General features: G+C 28.3%; 4 protein-coding genes across 5 annotated transcripts; 2 read left to right on the top strand and 2 right to left on the bottom strand.

The window, feature by feature from the left end:
- Nucleotides 1-4,383: 4,383 nt before the first annotated feature.
- On the bottom strand, nt 4,384-6,825 carry Dak1 (cytidine/uridine monophosphate kinase Dak1). 2 transcript variants are annotated; one of them, XM_072007306.1, is made up of 3 exons: nt 6,713-6,825; nt 4,840-5,190; nt 4,384-4,732 (listed from the first exon to the last, which is right to left on the bottom strand). In XM_072007306.1, exons 2-3 carry the CDS (start codon nt 5,158-5,160, stop codon nt 4,451-4,453), a joined length of 603 nt encoding a protein of 200 aa, XP_071863407.1. In that variant the 5' UTR covers nt 5,161-5,190; nt 6,713-6,825; the 3' UTR covers nt 4,384-4,450. The 2 variants fall into 2 exon arrangements, with proteins under 2 accessions (XP_071863407.1, XP_071863397.1); XM_072007296.1 differs by lacking the exon at nt 6,713-6,825 and adding an exon at nt 5,539-5,618.
- A 338-nt stretch (nt 6,826-7,163) lies between these two features.
- Nucleotides 7,164-10,115, top strand: Coq2 (ubiquinone biosynthesis protein COQ2, mitochondrial). The gene is made up of 6 exons (XM_072007252.1): nt 7,164-7,512; nt 7,606-7,772; nt 7,832-7,979; nt 8,261-8,454; nt 8,558-8,746; nt 8,827-10,115. The coding sequence occupies exons 1-6, from the start codon at nt 7,164-7,166 to the stop codon at nt 9,016-9,018; spliced, it is 1,239 nt and encodes a 412-aa protein (XP_071863353.1). The 3' UTR covers nt 9,019-10,115.
- LOC139989195 (protein Abitram) lies at nt 8,606-10,899 on the bottom strand. The gene is made up of 2 exons (XM_072007280.1): nt 10,553-10,899; nt 8,606-10,473 (listed from the first exon to the last, which is right to left on the bottom strand). Exon 2 carries the CDS (start codon nt 10,296-10,298, stop codon nt 9,480-9,482), a length of 819 nt encoding a protein of 272 aa, XP_071863381.1. The 5' UTR covers nt 10,299-10,473; nt 10,553-10,899; the 3' UTR covers nt 8,606-9,479.
- A 690-nt stretch (nt 10,900-11,589) lies between these two features.
- Nucleotides 11,590-17,179, top strand: LOC139989149 (uncharacterized). Its single transcript, XM_072007180.1, has 7 exons — nt 11,590-12,054; nt 12,440-12,528; nt 12,604-12,749; nt 12,840-14,712; nt 14,791-14,997; nt 15,086-15,147; nt 15,235-17,179. The coding sequence occupies exons 1-7, from the start codon at nt 11,933-11,935 to the stop codon at nt 15,424-15,426; spliced, it is 2,691 nt and encodes an 896-aa protein (XP_071863281.1). The 5' UTR covers nt 11,590-11,932; the 3' UTR covers nt 15,427-17,179.
- Nucleotides 17,180-17,887: the final 708 nt, after the last annotated feature.

Genomic DNA, 17,887 nt, shown 5'->3' with positions numbered 1-17,887 from the left:
GTTCAGTAAGCTCAGTTATTCAGGCTCAGTTACTCAAGGAGGACCAACGGAACCACAAAGTAGCTATAACCCAATGACAAGGATAAGTAGGTCGTACGTTTATGTGAACCTTTTTTATTGTCTCTTTTTAGTATCGAATGCTTTCTTAGAGTGGATCCGAAGTAATAAAAGAATATCCCGTTTATTATATTTTACATACACAAACACGTAAAATTTGATGGTGACGTTTGGTCAACTTTACTGCTACTTTCTGACCATTAGCGAACTAACCTGTATCGAATCTTTCGAATTCCTTTCGACAACTATACTATAGATATCTTATAACTAAATTTCCAATTTTTTCGTATTTATGGGAAATCCAAAAACTTATGAAGAATTTTTGCAGAATAATTTAACTAATATTATTAATGAATTTCCAAGTTACAGATTATAGATAGGATAATAATATTAATTCAATTGACTCTGGTATACTTAATAAAAAAAAAAAAAAAAAAACGACATACCAAACATAAAATCAAAAGATATACACTATTATAGAAAATTTCGATTGTGGAGAAAAATATCACGACTCGACAAACTCTATCAGCCCAGTCTATTTATACAGGAAAACTCATCGTTCGAAGATAATTGTGGAAAGAAAAATATAAGAAAATTGTAGCATTACATAAACCTGTGGAATTGGCACATGTTTAAAGTGTAATTGCCGTATACAACTAGAGGAAAATATCGGAAAAGTTCGCGACAAGTTCACTGACCGAAATCACGTGTACCAGGGAATGTTTCTGGTGGGAAAAAAAGGAAGTCAACGTGCTGACGTTCTAATTGGAAAATGGCGAGTGACGTAGGTATAGCGCCGAAGCGGAAACGTGGTGGAATGGACGCGCGCATATCTAGGGAACTAGAATAGAGAGGGGTGAAATGAATCCCCTTCTTTTCTCAAGTGAATCACTGGGGACAGTATGCTGAAACTTAACTTGACCATAAAGAAAATATGGTTGAATGGGAATCTAGCGTGATCGATGTGGTTTTTTGGTACTGTGACAGGTATAATCTTATTCGAATGACGAATAAGTTTTCATTCGAACAAGAATTTACTACGGAACCTGTGGTACATCTGATATAGAATTTAGGACGACTTTGACGACTTACGTATGGAAATTATCTTTTCATAGAGAGTTGGTTATTTTTAGAAATTTAAGAAAGTTAGACGAAGAAACTTCTATTTGTTACTTCAGAAAAATCATAGTAAATGCGAGAAGAAGACAAATATTAGCAATAAATTTGAGGGAACTGGACGGACTTTGTTCATAAATCCGTCAATAGCCCACTCGATTTGTCATAATGTCAACGTATAGTTACCAAATCTCCATCGAATATTTTGAGATATTTGATTATAGATCCAATCAGATATTTATGTAGGAGTCACGTTGTTGATTACGATATGTATAATTATGATAAAACAACCAAGGCACTTTTGTTACAATTCATAATAGATAACCATATTTATCACGCAGTTTAAAATTTCACAAAAGTTGTCGTTTTAGGCGCGTATGGTATCGCGCAGCAGTAGAAAAGAATGAATTGTGGAAATGAGTTTTGAAACTTAAAGACAACTATTAAATCTAAAAAAATTCAACGGCGAAAACTATGTAATTCTTTATAGAATAAAGAATAAAAAATATTTCATATTTCTCTTCAAACAAAAAAAAAAAACATTTTTTAAACAATCAACTTTTTGATTTCATCTATTTTTTATTATGCTTTTTCGTGATTTCAGAAATTATTCAATACGTAATGAAAAAAGGTATATTACAGAGATCATAGAGAGCATGACCGATAAAGATTACCGTGTGGAATAGAAGTGCGGTTTATTCCAAGATAATCGATACAGGGAAATTGAGTCGCGGTTATTAAACGCAAAACTCTGATAACCGAGTGATTTGATACTAAATAAAGATATGAATTGTGGAAAATTTCATGAAATTACTGCCAACGTACAGGCATTGGCAGCTTTGTTAAGGATTATTTCCACGCATCAGGGATTCTGGTTCCTGGTGGCTCATTTACGATATATATTTCGGCTACTTCGATGAGAAAGTTGAAAATGGGTCAATCTTTCGTTGGTGAAGGCACGTTAAAACAGGAGCGGGGATCAGTTTATAATCGAACAAGGAAAGAAATCAATGCTCTACCAATGCAAAATTTCAACTTCTACTTTGCCTTTTGTCTTTCATTTTATAAACAATCATTTCCACGTAGAAAACTTCTTTTCTTTCCTTTTTCTTTTTCATCCTAATATTAATACAATCTTATTGGAATAAAAATAAAACGTGAATGTCTATATAAATAAACGTATAAATAAATTTTGTGCACGTTTATATTGTATAGATAATAATAGTTTAAATTAAATAATATATATATATTATAAATATATATATATTATAGATATATATATATATTAAAGTATGTATTTATCTATTGAAAATCTTAACAATATACCTAAAACTTAATTAGTCATTAGGTTAACAGCATAAGAGATTACGTAATGCGAACTTCATAGCTTTAACGGGAGATTATTCTTCATTCAGAAAAAAAACTTGAAGACGTCGAATGAAGTTCTTTTGTATGGAAAGTGTTTCGAAATCGAACACACGTGCAACCGATTCAGGTTCCTGTCCTTAGATTTTAAACTTCATCTGCTCCGTTTCTCTTTTCTTATTCAGAATTCATGATCGAAGATTAACGTAACAAAAATCATTTGTCATAAAGAAAAAATCACATAGATAGAAATTCTACTTATTTAAGTAAAACATATGTTATACATACAGTAAAATTATATAACTTCGATAAGAATTTTTATTGAATTATTATTGAATAACATTTTCATCCTGCTCTATGAAAACTATAGTCAAAGTGATAATGAAAGGTATTCGGTAGAAAGTTATTTATGAAAGTTTTATGTTTAAGAATAACTTTTTTTAGAAATATTCCAATAAAGATATTTTTATTCGAATAGGTTTTCAATCTATTTTAGGACAAGAAATCATCCTCTTTTCAACAATAACTGAATTACGAGATGATCTGTGTACACTGTGCTACACAATATCCAATATCTTGAGAGTTCAATGATTCATAGGCTAATACGTGACCTCGGAACGGATACGTCATTGTCAATTAATATTGTTTACATTTTCATTAGTAATATGCTTCATTCTATGAATATTTATTGTATATTATGTATGTTTATTATATATTCTAAAAATATTTCGAAAATGGTTGTCGATAAATGCAGGGTTTACAAATAAATTTTCTCTTCCTACAAAATCTTTTATATCTATATTACAATAATTCAAATAATTGCAGTGTGAATTTATTCTTTCTTACTCTTTTTCGATAAAATGCATTTTTTTTAGAGAATTCTAATAATCACTTAAGTTTTTGTACCTAAATTTTCTAAATATTTGATATTTTATCTAAATAATTATATTTGTTTCAATAAATAATAGTTGTTTTAGATATTTAAAAAATAAAAATACGAAACCATTATCGCCTGTAGTATGGCAAAATTATACTCAAACGTACATTTGGTTGCCTCTCTAAAGGAGCTCAATATTTAAGCTAAATTGTTAAAATTTTAAAAGAATCTTTCGATATGTACGATCACGTATCTATCTTATTTTAAAAATGGAATATATAACCATGAAAAGACTGATCATTGATCTTAATGATAACCATCTATGTAATGATATATATATACATATATAAATATCCTCCAAGAGATAATAAATTATAACAAGAATGATTATTGAAAAGTGATGAAAAAGATATCGTACTCTCAAAAAACAATCAATTCAATATCAATCAATTAAACTCTTGATAATATTTTTTTATGAATGCTATATAATATAAAATCAATATTTTCGATTATGATGTTCAATTATGAAAGTGTAATTGAAGCATTAGATTTATAAACAAAGATCTAGTAAAAAGCAAGTTACTATTGCAGCGAAAATATATTTTATATATTATAATACATTTCATTTAAATGAGAACAGTACAAGCATTTTAAACAAATGTCAAATGTATTTCTGCAGCAATGAATTACAAATGCTCTTCCACATAGATAATAACAATAATCGCAATAAAATATTTATAGATTCTTGTAGAAAATTGTTGTAATGTTAAAAAAGTGTGCATATGGATCATTATGCTACCTGTACTAAGAAACTAAAAAATACTAAAGGTATATATTGAAACCAAAGCAAATTAATATTCCTGACATGTAATTAAATACAGTATAAATATAATATATTGCACTAGTATGAATTAAATTTTCTTACAATACATATATATATATATATGTACATTTTTTTTTCTTTCATGAAATAACATTAAATGCAAATACATTATAACTTGATCTCACTGAGATCAATTAACATTCGCTACTAATTCATAACCATCCTATTTTAGATAGAACCTCTTTAGCATCTTCGAATACTTTATCTGGTGATTGCATACTATTAACTTTGTATACAAAGTTTTGCTTCTCAAAATACTCAATTATAGGTAATGTATTTGTAATGTAAGTTTCATGTCTTTTGACTAAAACTTCCTCATTGTCATCAGACCTTCCACTTCCTGCTGCACCACGTTTTAAACATCTCTGGGTACATACTTCTTTACTACATTCACAGAACAATACTCCTTTTATTACACATTTTTCTGACATTGCCTAAATTAAATAAAAGGTATTATAAAAAGAAGGTAATCATTATACAATTTCGTCCTCTTATAGAATCTTTCATTATTTAAACAAGATATTTGTTGTTATCTTTGTACCTCATTCCAACCATCAACATTGTCCTGGTTTCTTGGAAAACCATCAATCAGGAACCTTTTATGCGGACTATTGCTGGTTTGCATGGCATTATCTAGAAGACTGCAAGTAATTGCAACTGGCACAATTTTTCCATCTTTGATATAATTGTCGATAAGTTCTCCGTACTTTGAATTCGGCTTCATACGTTCCTCTCTTAACAGATCCCCAGCTGACAAATGGACATAACCATATTTTTTAGTGATGTACCTGCACAATGTTCCCTTACCCGCGCCAGGACCACCCAAAATAAATAAAACTTCGAATTTCTGTTTTACAGACATTTTGAAAAGCCGCAGTCCTCCTGAAAGTACCTTGAACATAAAACAACACCAATAATCGTAATCAGTTACACGTTACACGTAGTAAGTACCTATACTCATCTATCGTCGTATGAATATTAACATGGAGATATTATGGGGGTTTTTCAAGAACAAGGTTTTTGGTACACAGTTTAACTTCTCCCAATTTTGACTATTTCACTACAGTTCTTTTTTTTTTTTTTTTTTAGAAAGCTTTACTCTACTATTACAAGAAGAAATCAATCGGGGAAGGTCGAAAAAATAGTACAGTTATTGTCATTTTTTTTTAAATGCATGAGATTAAAAATCTTTTTTATTTCGTTGAAATAAATAAAAATATAATATTTCTTCAGTTTATACCATGGTCATGTAAGCAGGTCTCAACACCTGCTAGGGAAAACCATGCGAAAATTGAGTCGAGAAAAATTATTGATATGTATACTATATACTAGAATATATGTTATCAATTTAATGATCCTACTTTAATTTAATCATCCTACTACATAGGATGTAGATGATACAAGATAAATAGGTTTGAATCACGATTATATAAATAGGTCTTGACACCCATATACTGGAGCCTAGGGGAAATTGCCTCGCAAAAACATAGACTTTGTTGACTTTTCATGTTGATTTTTCATGTTTCAAAATGACTCAATTTTCTAGGTTTTCCTTGGTGAGTGTCGAGACCTGTTTATACAATTGTTATTTTGATGAATTAATTATGACATAGAAATACAGGGACTTAGTGCAAATTTCATTGGCTGGTGTGGGGTGTAAAGTCACTTCCGGAGAGCGGGATATTGTAAGTACTTGGGTATATGAGCCATAGTGGCTCTATCTGGTAGTACCGCTGAGGTACTGATGTTGTCCTGACCAATTTTCTGATTCGCTTCTACTCATGAACATATCCATACTTGCGCGATCACACCAATCCACCAATACGGTTACAAATGTTACGCCTCACTCCCGCTGATGTCGCTTCACCCCTCTCAGTTATTAATCGATCACTATATTTCTATGTCCATGAGATTAACGTGTTTATGAAATTAACGTTTACATTGTTAGGATTTGAAGATAGTTCGATTAGGCTAGGTTATATTTTACGAAAGAAAGAGAAATGTAGGGGGAGAGGCAGGATCTCTCCTCCACCCACATATTCGCTAAAGATTTATCTATCTATCATAATCCTAACATTTACAACTAACATCAGAAGCATTTGTGAAATATTAATTGATTAATGTATATATAATTGATAATATTATTATCGCATATATTAATATATAGTATAGTGTTATATATGTATAAAAAAATACTATTTTTTTAAATTTATTCATGATCATATGTTATGACATACGTGTATGGTGACGTATGCATATATAAATCTCAATATTTTTATGAAATACGTTTTAATGAAATAGAATTATAGACATCTTTATTTCTTTGTTATTTGTATATGACACAATATTTAAGTATATTTTTATTTAGTGTATTTCTATATTATCTAATTATTATTTATTTAATTTATACTTACTTAAATTAAGAAAATATTGTGTACAATTAAACGGGATCTTCTTGAATATGTCAGCAGATTCGAATCAGAATAATTGAAATGTTACTTTGTATTTATCATATTCGCAGTACAATATCATCTTAAGTATCGGCGTATCGAAATATACTAAGCGATTGCGTATTGTGCGCATGCGAAGTATGTGTTACGCAAGATTACATCCATGTAGTTCAGCAGTAAAGTATGACGATTCAGTTTTATATCACGTTTTGTTGTATTTCTTATGTAATGTAAAAAATACCACAAGGTTTGTTATCAAGATGACTTAAAAGATATACTTAGTAACATTACTAAGCAAAATGTACGATTAGTATTTGCAGTAATTTATATTTAACCACAACATGACGTGAATTAAGGGAAATTGAGGTTATGTCAGATTCCTAAATATTATTTACAACTAAAAAAACACGGAACTATGATAATGATGCGATTGTATCAACAATTATTTGGACGTGGGAAATGTTTAAAATTTTACCTGCAATTTAATCAAAGGAAATGTGTTGTAAACTACTTGTACTCTTGCAATACGGTTCATACCATGTCTTGCATGTATGATAAACATAATTATGAAAATGATAAAACACCAACGCAAGAAAAATTAAAGTCAATTAAGATCTTATCGAATATGGGCGATGAAACAATAGAATTTGCTAAAGCAACAAATGTTAAGTCAAAACAAAAACTCACATTTGCAAAATTAGTAAATAATTCTCCACCTAAAATAAAACCATACCTGAAACTCATAAGATTGGATAGACCAATAGGTAAGAAAGAAGTTAGTTAAAAATTATTATTACAATCATAATATAAAATGAATATAACTTATACAAATAATTACCAGTAACTTATAAATGTAGGATCTTGGTTATTATTTTGGCCATGTGGTTGGAGTATAGCCATGGCAGCAGCACCAGGTACCTTACCAGACCTTCAACTTTTATCTCTTTTTGGAATGGGTGCTTTTGTCATGCGTGGAGCAGGGTGCATCATAAATGATATGTGGGATCAAGATATTGATGGGATGGTAATATTGTGTTGACAAATATTTTAAGATAAGATATTATGAGGACATTTTAATGCTAGGTAGCCAGAACAAAAGATAGACCATTGGTTACTAGGGAAATTTCACCCCTACAATCATTGATTTTCCTTGGAAGCCAATTAACTTTGGGATTGCTTATATTGTTGCAACTAAATCTTTATAGTATTATATTGGGTGCAAGCTCACTAGGTACTACTTTTAAACAGTTTATATAAAACAGTATTTCTTAATTTTATAAATTAATTAATGCCAAATCATTCTCAATTTTCAAAGCATTATCTTTATTATAACTTATTACATATATATAAAAATAAAGAAGCAACTAGATATAATCTTATTAGTAATAGAGGATATAAAAAAAATTGTGTTTCATGATTACAGTTTACTAGTCTTTCTCAGAAAATTATTAATTAAAATTTAGAAATGCTGTTAAAGTAAATATCTTTAAATCACTAAACTTTTTGTTACAGTCTTAGTAATAGTATATCCAGTTATGAAAAGAGTAACATATTGGCCACAATTGATTCTTGGTATGACTTTTAACTGGGGTGCTCTTTTGGGTTGGTCTGCAGTGCATGGTTCTTGTAATTGGTCTGTATGCTTGCCACTTTATACTGCTGGAATTTGTTGGACACTTTTGTATGATACTATATATGCACATCAGGTAAATTTCAACTTTCTAATATGTTTAATTTAATATGTTACATAATTTACTGGCATAATTTACTTTAATGTGCTTTCATATATTCTCTACTTTTTAATTATAGGATAAAGTGGATGATGTTATAGTAGGCATAAAATCAACAGCTTTAAAGTTCGGAAATAAGACTAAATTTTATTTATCTGGATTCAGCACAATCATGATAACAGGGTTACTTGCATCAGGTATATTAACTGCACAGACTTGGCCATATTACACAGCAGTAGGATTAGTTGGTACACATCTTGTTAATCAGGTATGCATTATATAATTTGGAACAAGTGTATCAAGAAAAGTTATAATCTAAAAAAATATTCAATGTACATATCTTTCTAGATTTATAGTTTAAATATCAACAATCCTGCAGACTGTGCCAAAAAATTCATCTCTAATCACAGGATAGGAATGATTCTCTTTGCAGGAATTATTTTAGGGAATCTCATAAAAGATACTGAATGTAAAAAAGATGACAATGTTGTACAAAAATTAGAAAACGAATTTACTTTTATCGAAGAAAAGCAACAGTAGTTGCATTGCTATTATAAATGATGTGATATGATAAATGTAATAGTCAGAAGATACGACGTAAATAACTGGCTGGATCCAGTAAATTAAGGAATTACATAGTTTTAATTATATGTTAGGTGCCATAAAACAATATTGATTACAATCTTTACCAAGGTGGTTTTAGTATCATTGACAATTCAACTCAGAGTAATTTAAATAAAAATAATTTTTATTTAATACTGTTCCAAATTTATGAACTGAAAGGTACACCAAAGATTACAGCAGTTTAGATAGAAAACAGTTACAGGAACTATGTTCTGAAATATTGATTATAATAGACAAAAATATAAGTAAATGTTCTTGTATATACATATTGAAGGTTTAAATGAAATGATATAATATCATTTAACTAAATGAAATCAATTAGAAATAAGATTACATAATGTAATTTGGTTTTCACTATAGTAAGTAATTAAATTTTCTTATTTATCATTTTTTAATAAAGTATTTGATGTGCATATTTCTGATATTTCCAAGTGATTTGTAGTGCCTCGTCGCTCTAGCATCTTCAAGTCATATTGTTCTTGAGTTAATAAGGATTCTTTCATTTTGTCTAAAAGTTTTATATTTGGCAGTATTATAGCTAAGTAGCCTGCTCTATGTGGAGGTTCTAACAAGAGCTTAGGATTTTGTATTAGTGCTTCATTTACTTCTACCAATTTGCCAATTATACAACATTTTATAACATACGTTTTTTTGTTTGAACAAGTAATTATGCAAATATTAGAGTTCATTTGTAAAGGTTGAGCACCATGTTTACTTTTACCAGAAACTTTATTCTGAACTCTATCTAATTTATTGCTAACTTTGAAATCTACTTTTATTATATGTTTATCATCTTGAAAAATTGCATGACTCGGAGCAAGAGTAAGCATGCAAATTCGGTTACTATGCATTAAAATACAAATGTCATCTGCGGGACTTTGTACATCTAATTTATAATAAGCAGTAAAATATCGATCTGTAATTGTAGGAAATGATCCATGATACTTTACTCCTTCCAACATGTCTGTAACATCATTGTCAGGAGGAAATGGAAATAAACTATCATCATCATCATCATCTTTATTTGATAACAAAATACTTTCATCTTCATTATCTATTAAATCCACTATATTTTGACATTCAGAATGTTTATCTGTGTTACTTTCATCTTCTAAAACACTGAATGAATCATTTTCTATATCATTAGATTTAATTCTTTTTTCTACTGGTTCATTGTTATCTGAGTTAATATTCATTATTAAAATAATAAATTTTGTTATGGATAAATTTTTAATAGTGTGAAGATTTATTTAAAGCTCGTTTAACAAAGTTAAGGTAGATATTGTACATTAAATGTACATTTTAGATTATATAGTTAATCTAATTTTTTTTTTTTTAAATATTGCTGCTTAACTTCTTCCAATTTTTTCACTAGAAACAAAATATTATATTACAAGATTAACAAAACTTAAAGAATTTTGATTATTCAGAAGTAACATTTAAAACTTACGTGTTTATCTTATGCACAAAATCAGTTGTTTCTTAATATAATTACACTTATTATCACAGATAAACACCACAATAAACAATCATGGAGAAAGTTAGGTTACGTCCACATTAAACTAATACATATGTAATGCATGTTAATCATTTCTCATTTTGCTAGTTTTATTTGAAACTATTTATCACAAACGATAATTATTAAATGAATTTGCAGTACTGTCTAATATAATGTGTATGATATCTAAGTTCAATTATTAATTAACATACGAAGTTGCAAAATAATTAAATAACTTATTGTATTAACTAAATTTTATTAGTTATGTAAATTATATTCAATCATTTAATACGAATTAAGAAAATGAAATGCATAAAATATGTAGAAACATTTACGATATTATATAAACATATCTAATATTTTTTTCTGTATTTATATTTATAAGATATCCTAATAAATTTTGACCCTAACAAACTCTAAAGTCGAATTGACTTCGATCGGAGAAATTTGAACACCTTATACTCTATATTTTATATAACCAGGAAGGAAATACATATATAACGAACTTGGTTTAAAATGATGTTAGTTTAAAAGATAAGATAGTGCACATGAGAGAAAGAAATTGAACGTTAAAAAATATTTTCTACAAGATTATTAACATTTTTATTGTTTTTCTGTTATTATCTAATCTTCTTTTTGCTAATATCACAAACGAACGAATGCTAATATATAATTAAAGCTCTTAAAGCGCCATCTTCTACATAGGCTAGGATAAAATTTTTAAAACCATGTATCAAAGAATTCTGAAAAAGAATTCGGAAAAATAAAAAACTATTGCACTATATATATAATTAGTGCAAGAAAATTGTTACCTTCTATCAGTAATTAAATTTACAATCTGTTTTTTAAAGGCATGTTCTAAAGTAAACACTAAAGGCTATTACTCATTATTCCCTAGATTTGCCAAGACTCTATTGGACAAATGAAACTTGGAAAAAACAGATTGTGAAAGAGATATTAAACCACAGTAAAGTGATATCTATAAAAGGAAAGTCAAAGGAAGTTGAAAGAAAACGCAATAAAACGAACCTTCTATGAATATTCTTTTGTACCGTGGTCTACGTTGATTCTTCTTGAAAACAAATTGAAAATCCCGAATAAAAGTTCCTATTGTCCTATCTGTGGTTATGTTTGTCAAGGGTTCAATTTATTTTAATATATATACTTTTGAACTGTAAACGGTGCCGAATACTGAGGAATTTTGTAAATGACTTGGCAAAACTTGACACTATTTTTATATATCTACCACGTCATCGAGCTGAACGGGAAAAGGCACTTTAACGGTAAAATATGTGTTCATCGGAACTTTTAATATCGTAATCTGAGCAAAACATGTCAGAAAGGAAAGTGGATATAGAAATTGTGCGGCAGCAGTATACAAACGATACGAGCCTCATTGATGAAGCTGAAATTATTGATGTGTCTGTTTTTGATTTTGATGATCGTGATGGCTGGTAAGTAGATTTAAAATAATTTGTAATTATGTCGAATGTTTACAATAGTTGAATTGTTTTAACTATTGTTTAAGTTTCAAAAGAATAATCATTTTCTTATAAGATTACCATACTTCGTTATTATCATACATTAAAAATCTTAATTTTTTGAAAATTAATTGAAAAATTCGCTGATGTTTTAGAGATATGCTCTTTAAGATTATATTTTGTTTTATTTTTATTACTAAAAATATGACAGCTTATAAGAATTTAAAAAGCATATATTTCATAATGTATGCAAGAATAGGTATTTTAGTTTAATGAATCATTTGGTAGATTCTATATTTATCTATGTAAGCTTCTGTTGAAGCAATAGCTAATGCTTATGAATTATGTCTCTTGTTAGGTTGTACATACCATCAGAATATAAAATGGAATCCACTGTCCATGATTTGTACACCTGGTTAAAAACTGAACCAGAGTTAACTTTTTCAGGTATTGAAAATGTCAGTCATTATATTTTTACAATATATTTATTTTATATGTTTAACTTATATATATTTGATTCAGCTAATAAAAAATCTATTGATACAAGAACATTTACGAGATCGAAAAAGCGGTCTAGTAGAACTACTTTTGAATCTATTTTGGAATCTTTATCTTCACCTGTGTCAAATACATGGAAAACTTCGAATTTTTCAAATATAGAGGAAGATGTAAGTTTATTTATATTTATATAATATATGTATAGTATATATATTCAAAGTATAGGTTTAAATTTAAGTATATTTCTTTTTTGTATGTAGTTAAGCAAATATTCAGACATATCTACTATGAACAAAGAAGAAGCTGTGCCTCCTATGTTAAAAATGGCACCTAATACAAGTATTAATTTTCTTCCTGATGAACCTGTAACATCAGGCCAAGAAAGCATGGAAGTGTTCTTAAATATGTCTCAATCAAAGGGAATTGACTCATTTATTAATTTAATGGAACCTGGCCTTAGTGATCCATTGATGAACATTTCACAACCTTCTATTTTTTATTCATCTATCACTTCATTACCTAGAGATGATTCATTACATAATACAGAATGTAACAGAGATGAGGAATCTTTAAATATAACTCAGTTGTGCAGTCAAGAAATTTACAAGTGTGAAGATATTAAAGATTCAAATGTCAATGAAACTTTCTTAAAAAGTAATGAAGCAGACAATAACAAAAGCTACTGCCTGAGCACAACGAATAAGACATTTACAAATAAATCTGATGACATTGGAAGAGAATTAAATGAAACTTATAATGCTGATGAAGCTTCTGCAATGGTTGTGTTATCAAGTTCAGATAAAGATAGATTTAGTATAACTAAGTTGTCTTCCACATATGTAAATAAAGATGATACTAATACACAAATATTACAATCAGAAAATAGCGAGAGAAAAGAATTATGCAATTTAAACACTACATATCCTTCGGTTTTCCAAAAAGCAGAAAATTCGCATATTTTAGATACTACATATTGTACAGCAGATAATGAAAAAGCAATCAATGGTATAATTTCAACTGATAAAAATGATATACAATGTGATAAAGATCAAGTATACGATTTGCAAAAAAGTATAGTTCATGATGTATTGAAAGATAATGAACCTCCCATACCTTCGACAGATTCTTCTTTTACACTTCATGATGATGCTTTTAACCCTATATTCAAGTTGCCTATTCCTCTTTGCAACCAGTCAACTCCTAAAAGTATAGACATGTTAAATTTCACGTATAGAACGATTACCAAGCCTAAGCCTTTAGAATCATCTCGAGTATACAACACAGCTTTAAATTCAAGCAATAAAGCGCAGACATTATTAAGGAAAGAATTGCTATCGGAAATATACAAAAGTGGAGATCATAGACTGGATTGTACCTTCAATCATGTAATTAAAGAAGACCAAATTGGGAAGACTAAGAAGGAAATCAATGAGGCTCTGAGCCAGAATGTCAAGAATGATATTCCTATAGAAAATAGATATAATACATATAAAAAGGAATCACCAATTAACAAAATTAAACCTCATGCCGAAATAGCAGACGAGGCAGGAGCTTGTATTAAAAATTCGCCAGAAAAGAAATATTATACATTCACAAAAAAGAGTAGTAATCATGGTGGCAAAACTGACATGGAAAATGCAGAATCATTTGATAATGCGGACGCTACATTCGTAAAACCATTTTCAAAATTACAGAAGCGGAAGCAACATATGTCGCGGACATTTTCAAAATTGCCACAATTTCTTCAAAAGTCTAATCCGAATCTTGTATCCAATTCATTGAAAACTGTTAACATAACAGGTACAAATGTGTCTAACTATGGATACATGAAAGGTTCGCAACCAAACATTGTAAGAGATGTTGAAAAAACTCTAGTAAATAAATTGTATTCTCTCGGAAAAATGAGAAGTGGTTCTGAACAACGCCTTTTAGAATTGAACTCAGGCGTTGGGGAACTCCAAGTATTAGGTGCTGCAGGATCTACAGAAAGTATTGAAAGTACACATAGTGCTCATAGTGCACCTGATTTAGATGATAGACTCAGTACATGTTCGGATAGTAGCCACAATTCATATACAACACGGCCAATGAATATTGAACAACTGCATCAGATAGTACGGATGCAAGAAGAAAGTTAGTAATATTTTGTATTATGATATTAAAAATATATTATGTTATATAAAAAATATGTTTATATTCCTTATATTTTAGGTTTGAAACAAGATGCAACATCTGGATTAAATAGGCGAGTTTTAGAAAATGCTTGGGTTGGTGTAAAAAAAGATTTGTCTTCTCCTATACTAAAAAATGGTATTGATAATTGTGACAGTGATTCACCATTAAGTATTGACTCCAATGTTAAAACAAGCTCTCCAATATTAAGTCCTACAAGATCTAGTCAGTCAATAAATACTGATGGTAAGTTACAATAGTGTATTTAACAATCTTCATATAATTCTGATTGTTTTGACTATATAAGAAGTACTTACTAATGTGTCTTTTTAAGATCTAACTACAGAAACTGTATTGAAACAACAGAATGAAGTAGATATGGTAAAAAAAGTTGAAGTGAGTTTTTTTGTTTGTTTTATGTCTATAAACTTTGTTTACGAGTAGTTTTTAAGATTACTTGTTAAATGTTACACTATCATACAGGCTTTTAATAAACCAACTGTGAAAGTTGAAAATAAAACAAGACTGCGACAACCAACAAATTGGAACACAGGCAATAGACCTTCAAATCTTATGAGTGCTATTCCTAGACCACCATCACGCATACCAGCACCTAGATTTGTCAGGCCAACCGCAAAGAATATCCAAGGAGATATAAAACGAGGATATATGTAAAATTATAAGGGGTATCCATAATCAAAGTATGGGTTTTTAAATAATATTCGTAATTTAATCTGTATTCATACTGCAACTTGTATAAAAGATGTTTTAAGTTATGACCTTGGAGGGAAGATGATAAAATTCAGTATTATTAGATTTTCAAGAATAATAAAAAATAGAAGAAATTGAATTTATATCATACTCCTAACCTTTTTGAGATTATTTATGTTTATAAAGAAAACAACAAATTTAAAAATGAAATATCTTTATGACAATTTGATGTACAAATTTTTTTATCAAATGATCTGTTGAAAGACTATTTAGAATATAATGTTTCATGTAATGTTTTTTTATCTAAATTGCTTTTTTTAAAATATTCAGATATTTAAAACCAAAAATTACCCCTCCAAATTTTTAGCTTTTCAGTAATTATTTATAGAGTCCTTATATTTTAATTTGAATGATTTTCATATATTGCGAAAATGCAAAAATATAATGAATATGAATTGCTATATTTGCAGCATGAGATAATCCCTGTTACATGTGTAGATACATAAAAATCATTTTTTATAAAAATGTTGTTAAATATAAAATGGAATTGTATGTCAACAAGAGAATATATGCACGATGTGTGTATTCCACTTACAGGGTTAATAATATACCAGTAACATGCTGTGTGTAGCTATAAGAGAAATTTTTGGATCTGACATTTTTATAAACTTTATTGTCAGGAAAATCACGTGAAACAGTGAGAATGGACTGATATGAAAAGTATTTAAACCTAAGAAAGTATTTAGAAATAAGTTTATTTTATACTATTACAAAAAAAAAAAATCACATTCCACATAAAAAAAAAAACGAGAATAAAAATTTACAACAAAAATATTCAAGTAATAAAAATAATAATTTCCATAAAGGGGTATATACAAAATATGAATTTTGTATTACATGTAGTTATAGATAGGCCTGAAAAAACATCAAATCGAAATTTTTTAATGGAATTTTTTTCTACAGACAGTATTAAAAGTTTAGGGTTTAATCATTATTACATAAATTTTTATAACGACATGTAAAGTGTATAAAATCATCTAAAAAGAACTAATGTAGTATCACTTTCAATATATATGGCCTATGATGTGTACTAAATTAAATAATTAGATTGAATACACAGCAATTTATGGTATATTATCGATTCTATGCGATATATTTGTATATTTTTAATACCCTTGAGCATAATTTCTTGCTGATCTGCAATACTTATATTTTTAACTCTGAGTTTTATAATAACTTCTATATTCTGGAAATGAATGCTTTTAAATACATGAGAATTAGTGGAATGCTCTTCTGATTTTATGAACTTTTACATCTTAAATTATAGTTACCAAAAATTAATTAAAAAATTGTTCGTATATCATAGAAGAGGTCAATGTCAATTTAATTACTAGAAATTGCAAATCTTTAATAATTCTATTTATATATTAAAGTGAAACCAAAAAATATGCTTAGTACGCTGACAATTGAAAATTTTAATCATTTGTATTAAAAATGTATATAAAATATTAAAAACTCTTGAAATGTTTTATAGTACATTCTACAATAGCTTTCTATAAAGTTATAAAAAATATAATTCATTTGAAATTAGAAAATGTAATTAAAAATGGAAAACTAAAATATCTATGAAATACCGCATTTATCTTTTAGGACAAATAGAGTAAGCTCCTCCTAGAATAAATTAATTACTGTTCCTTATTAAAAAGTATTAGTTTTTGTTAAAAAACAATCTGTGTTACTTTAATAAATATCTCTGAATGACATCATTTCCTTCCTATGCTATGGAGCTTACTAAACAATGTGTACAATAAATCATCATTTATTGTATACCTTGTGCATTTCATTTCCGTCCTGAAACATCATTTTTTATATTAAACCAAGAAATTAAAGATTATAACATATCACAGCGTACAGATGCTTAAGAAAAATGCATTGTCAGTTAATATACAATTATACTATATATTATATTATATATATATTAAATTCAAGTTCCATTACTATTTTAATTGCTGACAAAATAATGTGCTATGGTAAATACATCAAATATCAAAACTCTACATAAATAAATCAGTAAACAAGTAATAATTATAATTAGGATATCTGTGAAAAGTTTTTAATGATATAAATTTTAAAGCTTTCACAATGGACTTTATAGAACAGTCTTTGGTATTTTCAAAAGACTCATTTGTAAAGAAGGCTTTGCAATGTTATAGATTCTTCAAATATGTTTTATGTACATGAAAAAACATTTATATGAAATGATATATTTTGCTTTTTTAAATCAAGTTTGCAAACGATTTGTCTTAGTTAGTATTCTGATACTTGACACTCTGTTCAACATTCCTCTTCTGTAATTCTTTGCTTGAAGCAATAACAGCAAGAGGAGCAATAAAGTGCTCATTTATTAATGTGGTTTTTAAGGTTA

Source organism: Bombus fervidus, chromosome 1 (assembly GCF_041682495.2).
Source record: "Bombus fervidus isolate BK054 chromosome 1, iyBomFerv1, whole genome shotgun sequence".
NCBI classification, from domain to species: Eukaryota; Metazoa; Arthropoda; class Insecta; order Hymenoptera; family Apidae; genus Bombus; species Bombus fervidus.
Note: the sequence above shows the minus strand (reverse complement) of the source record. Positions and strands in the feature narration are given on the sequence as shown.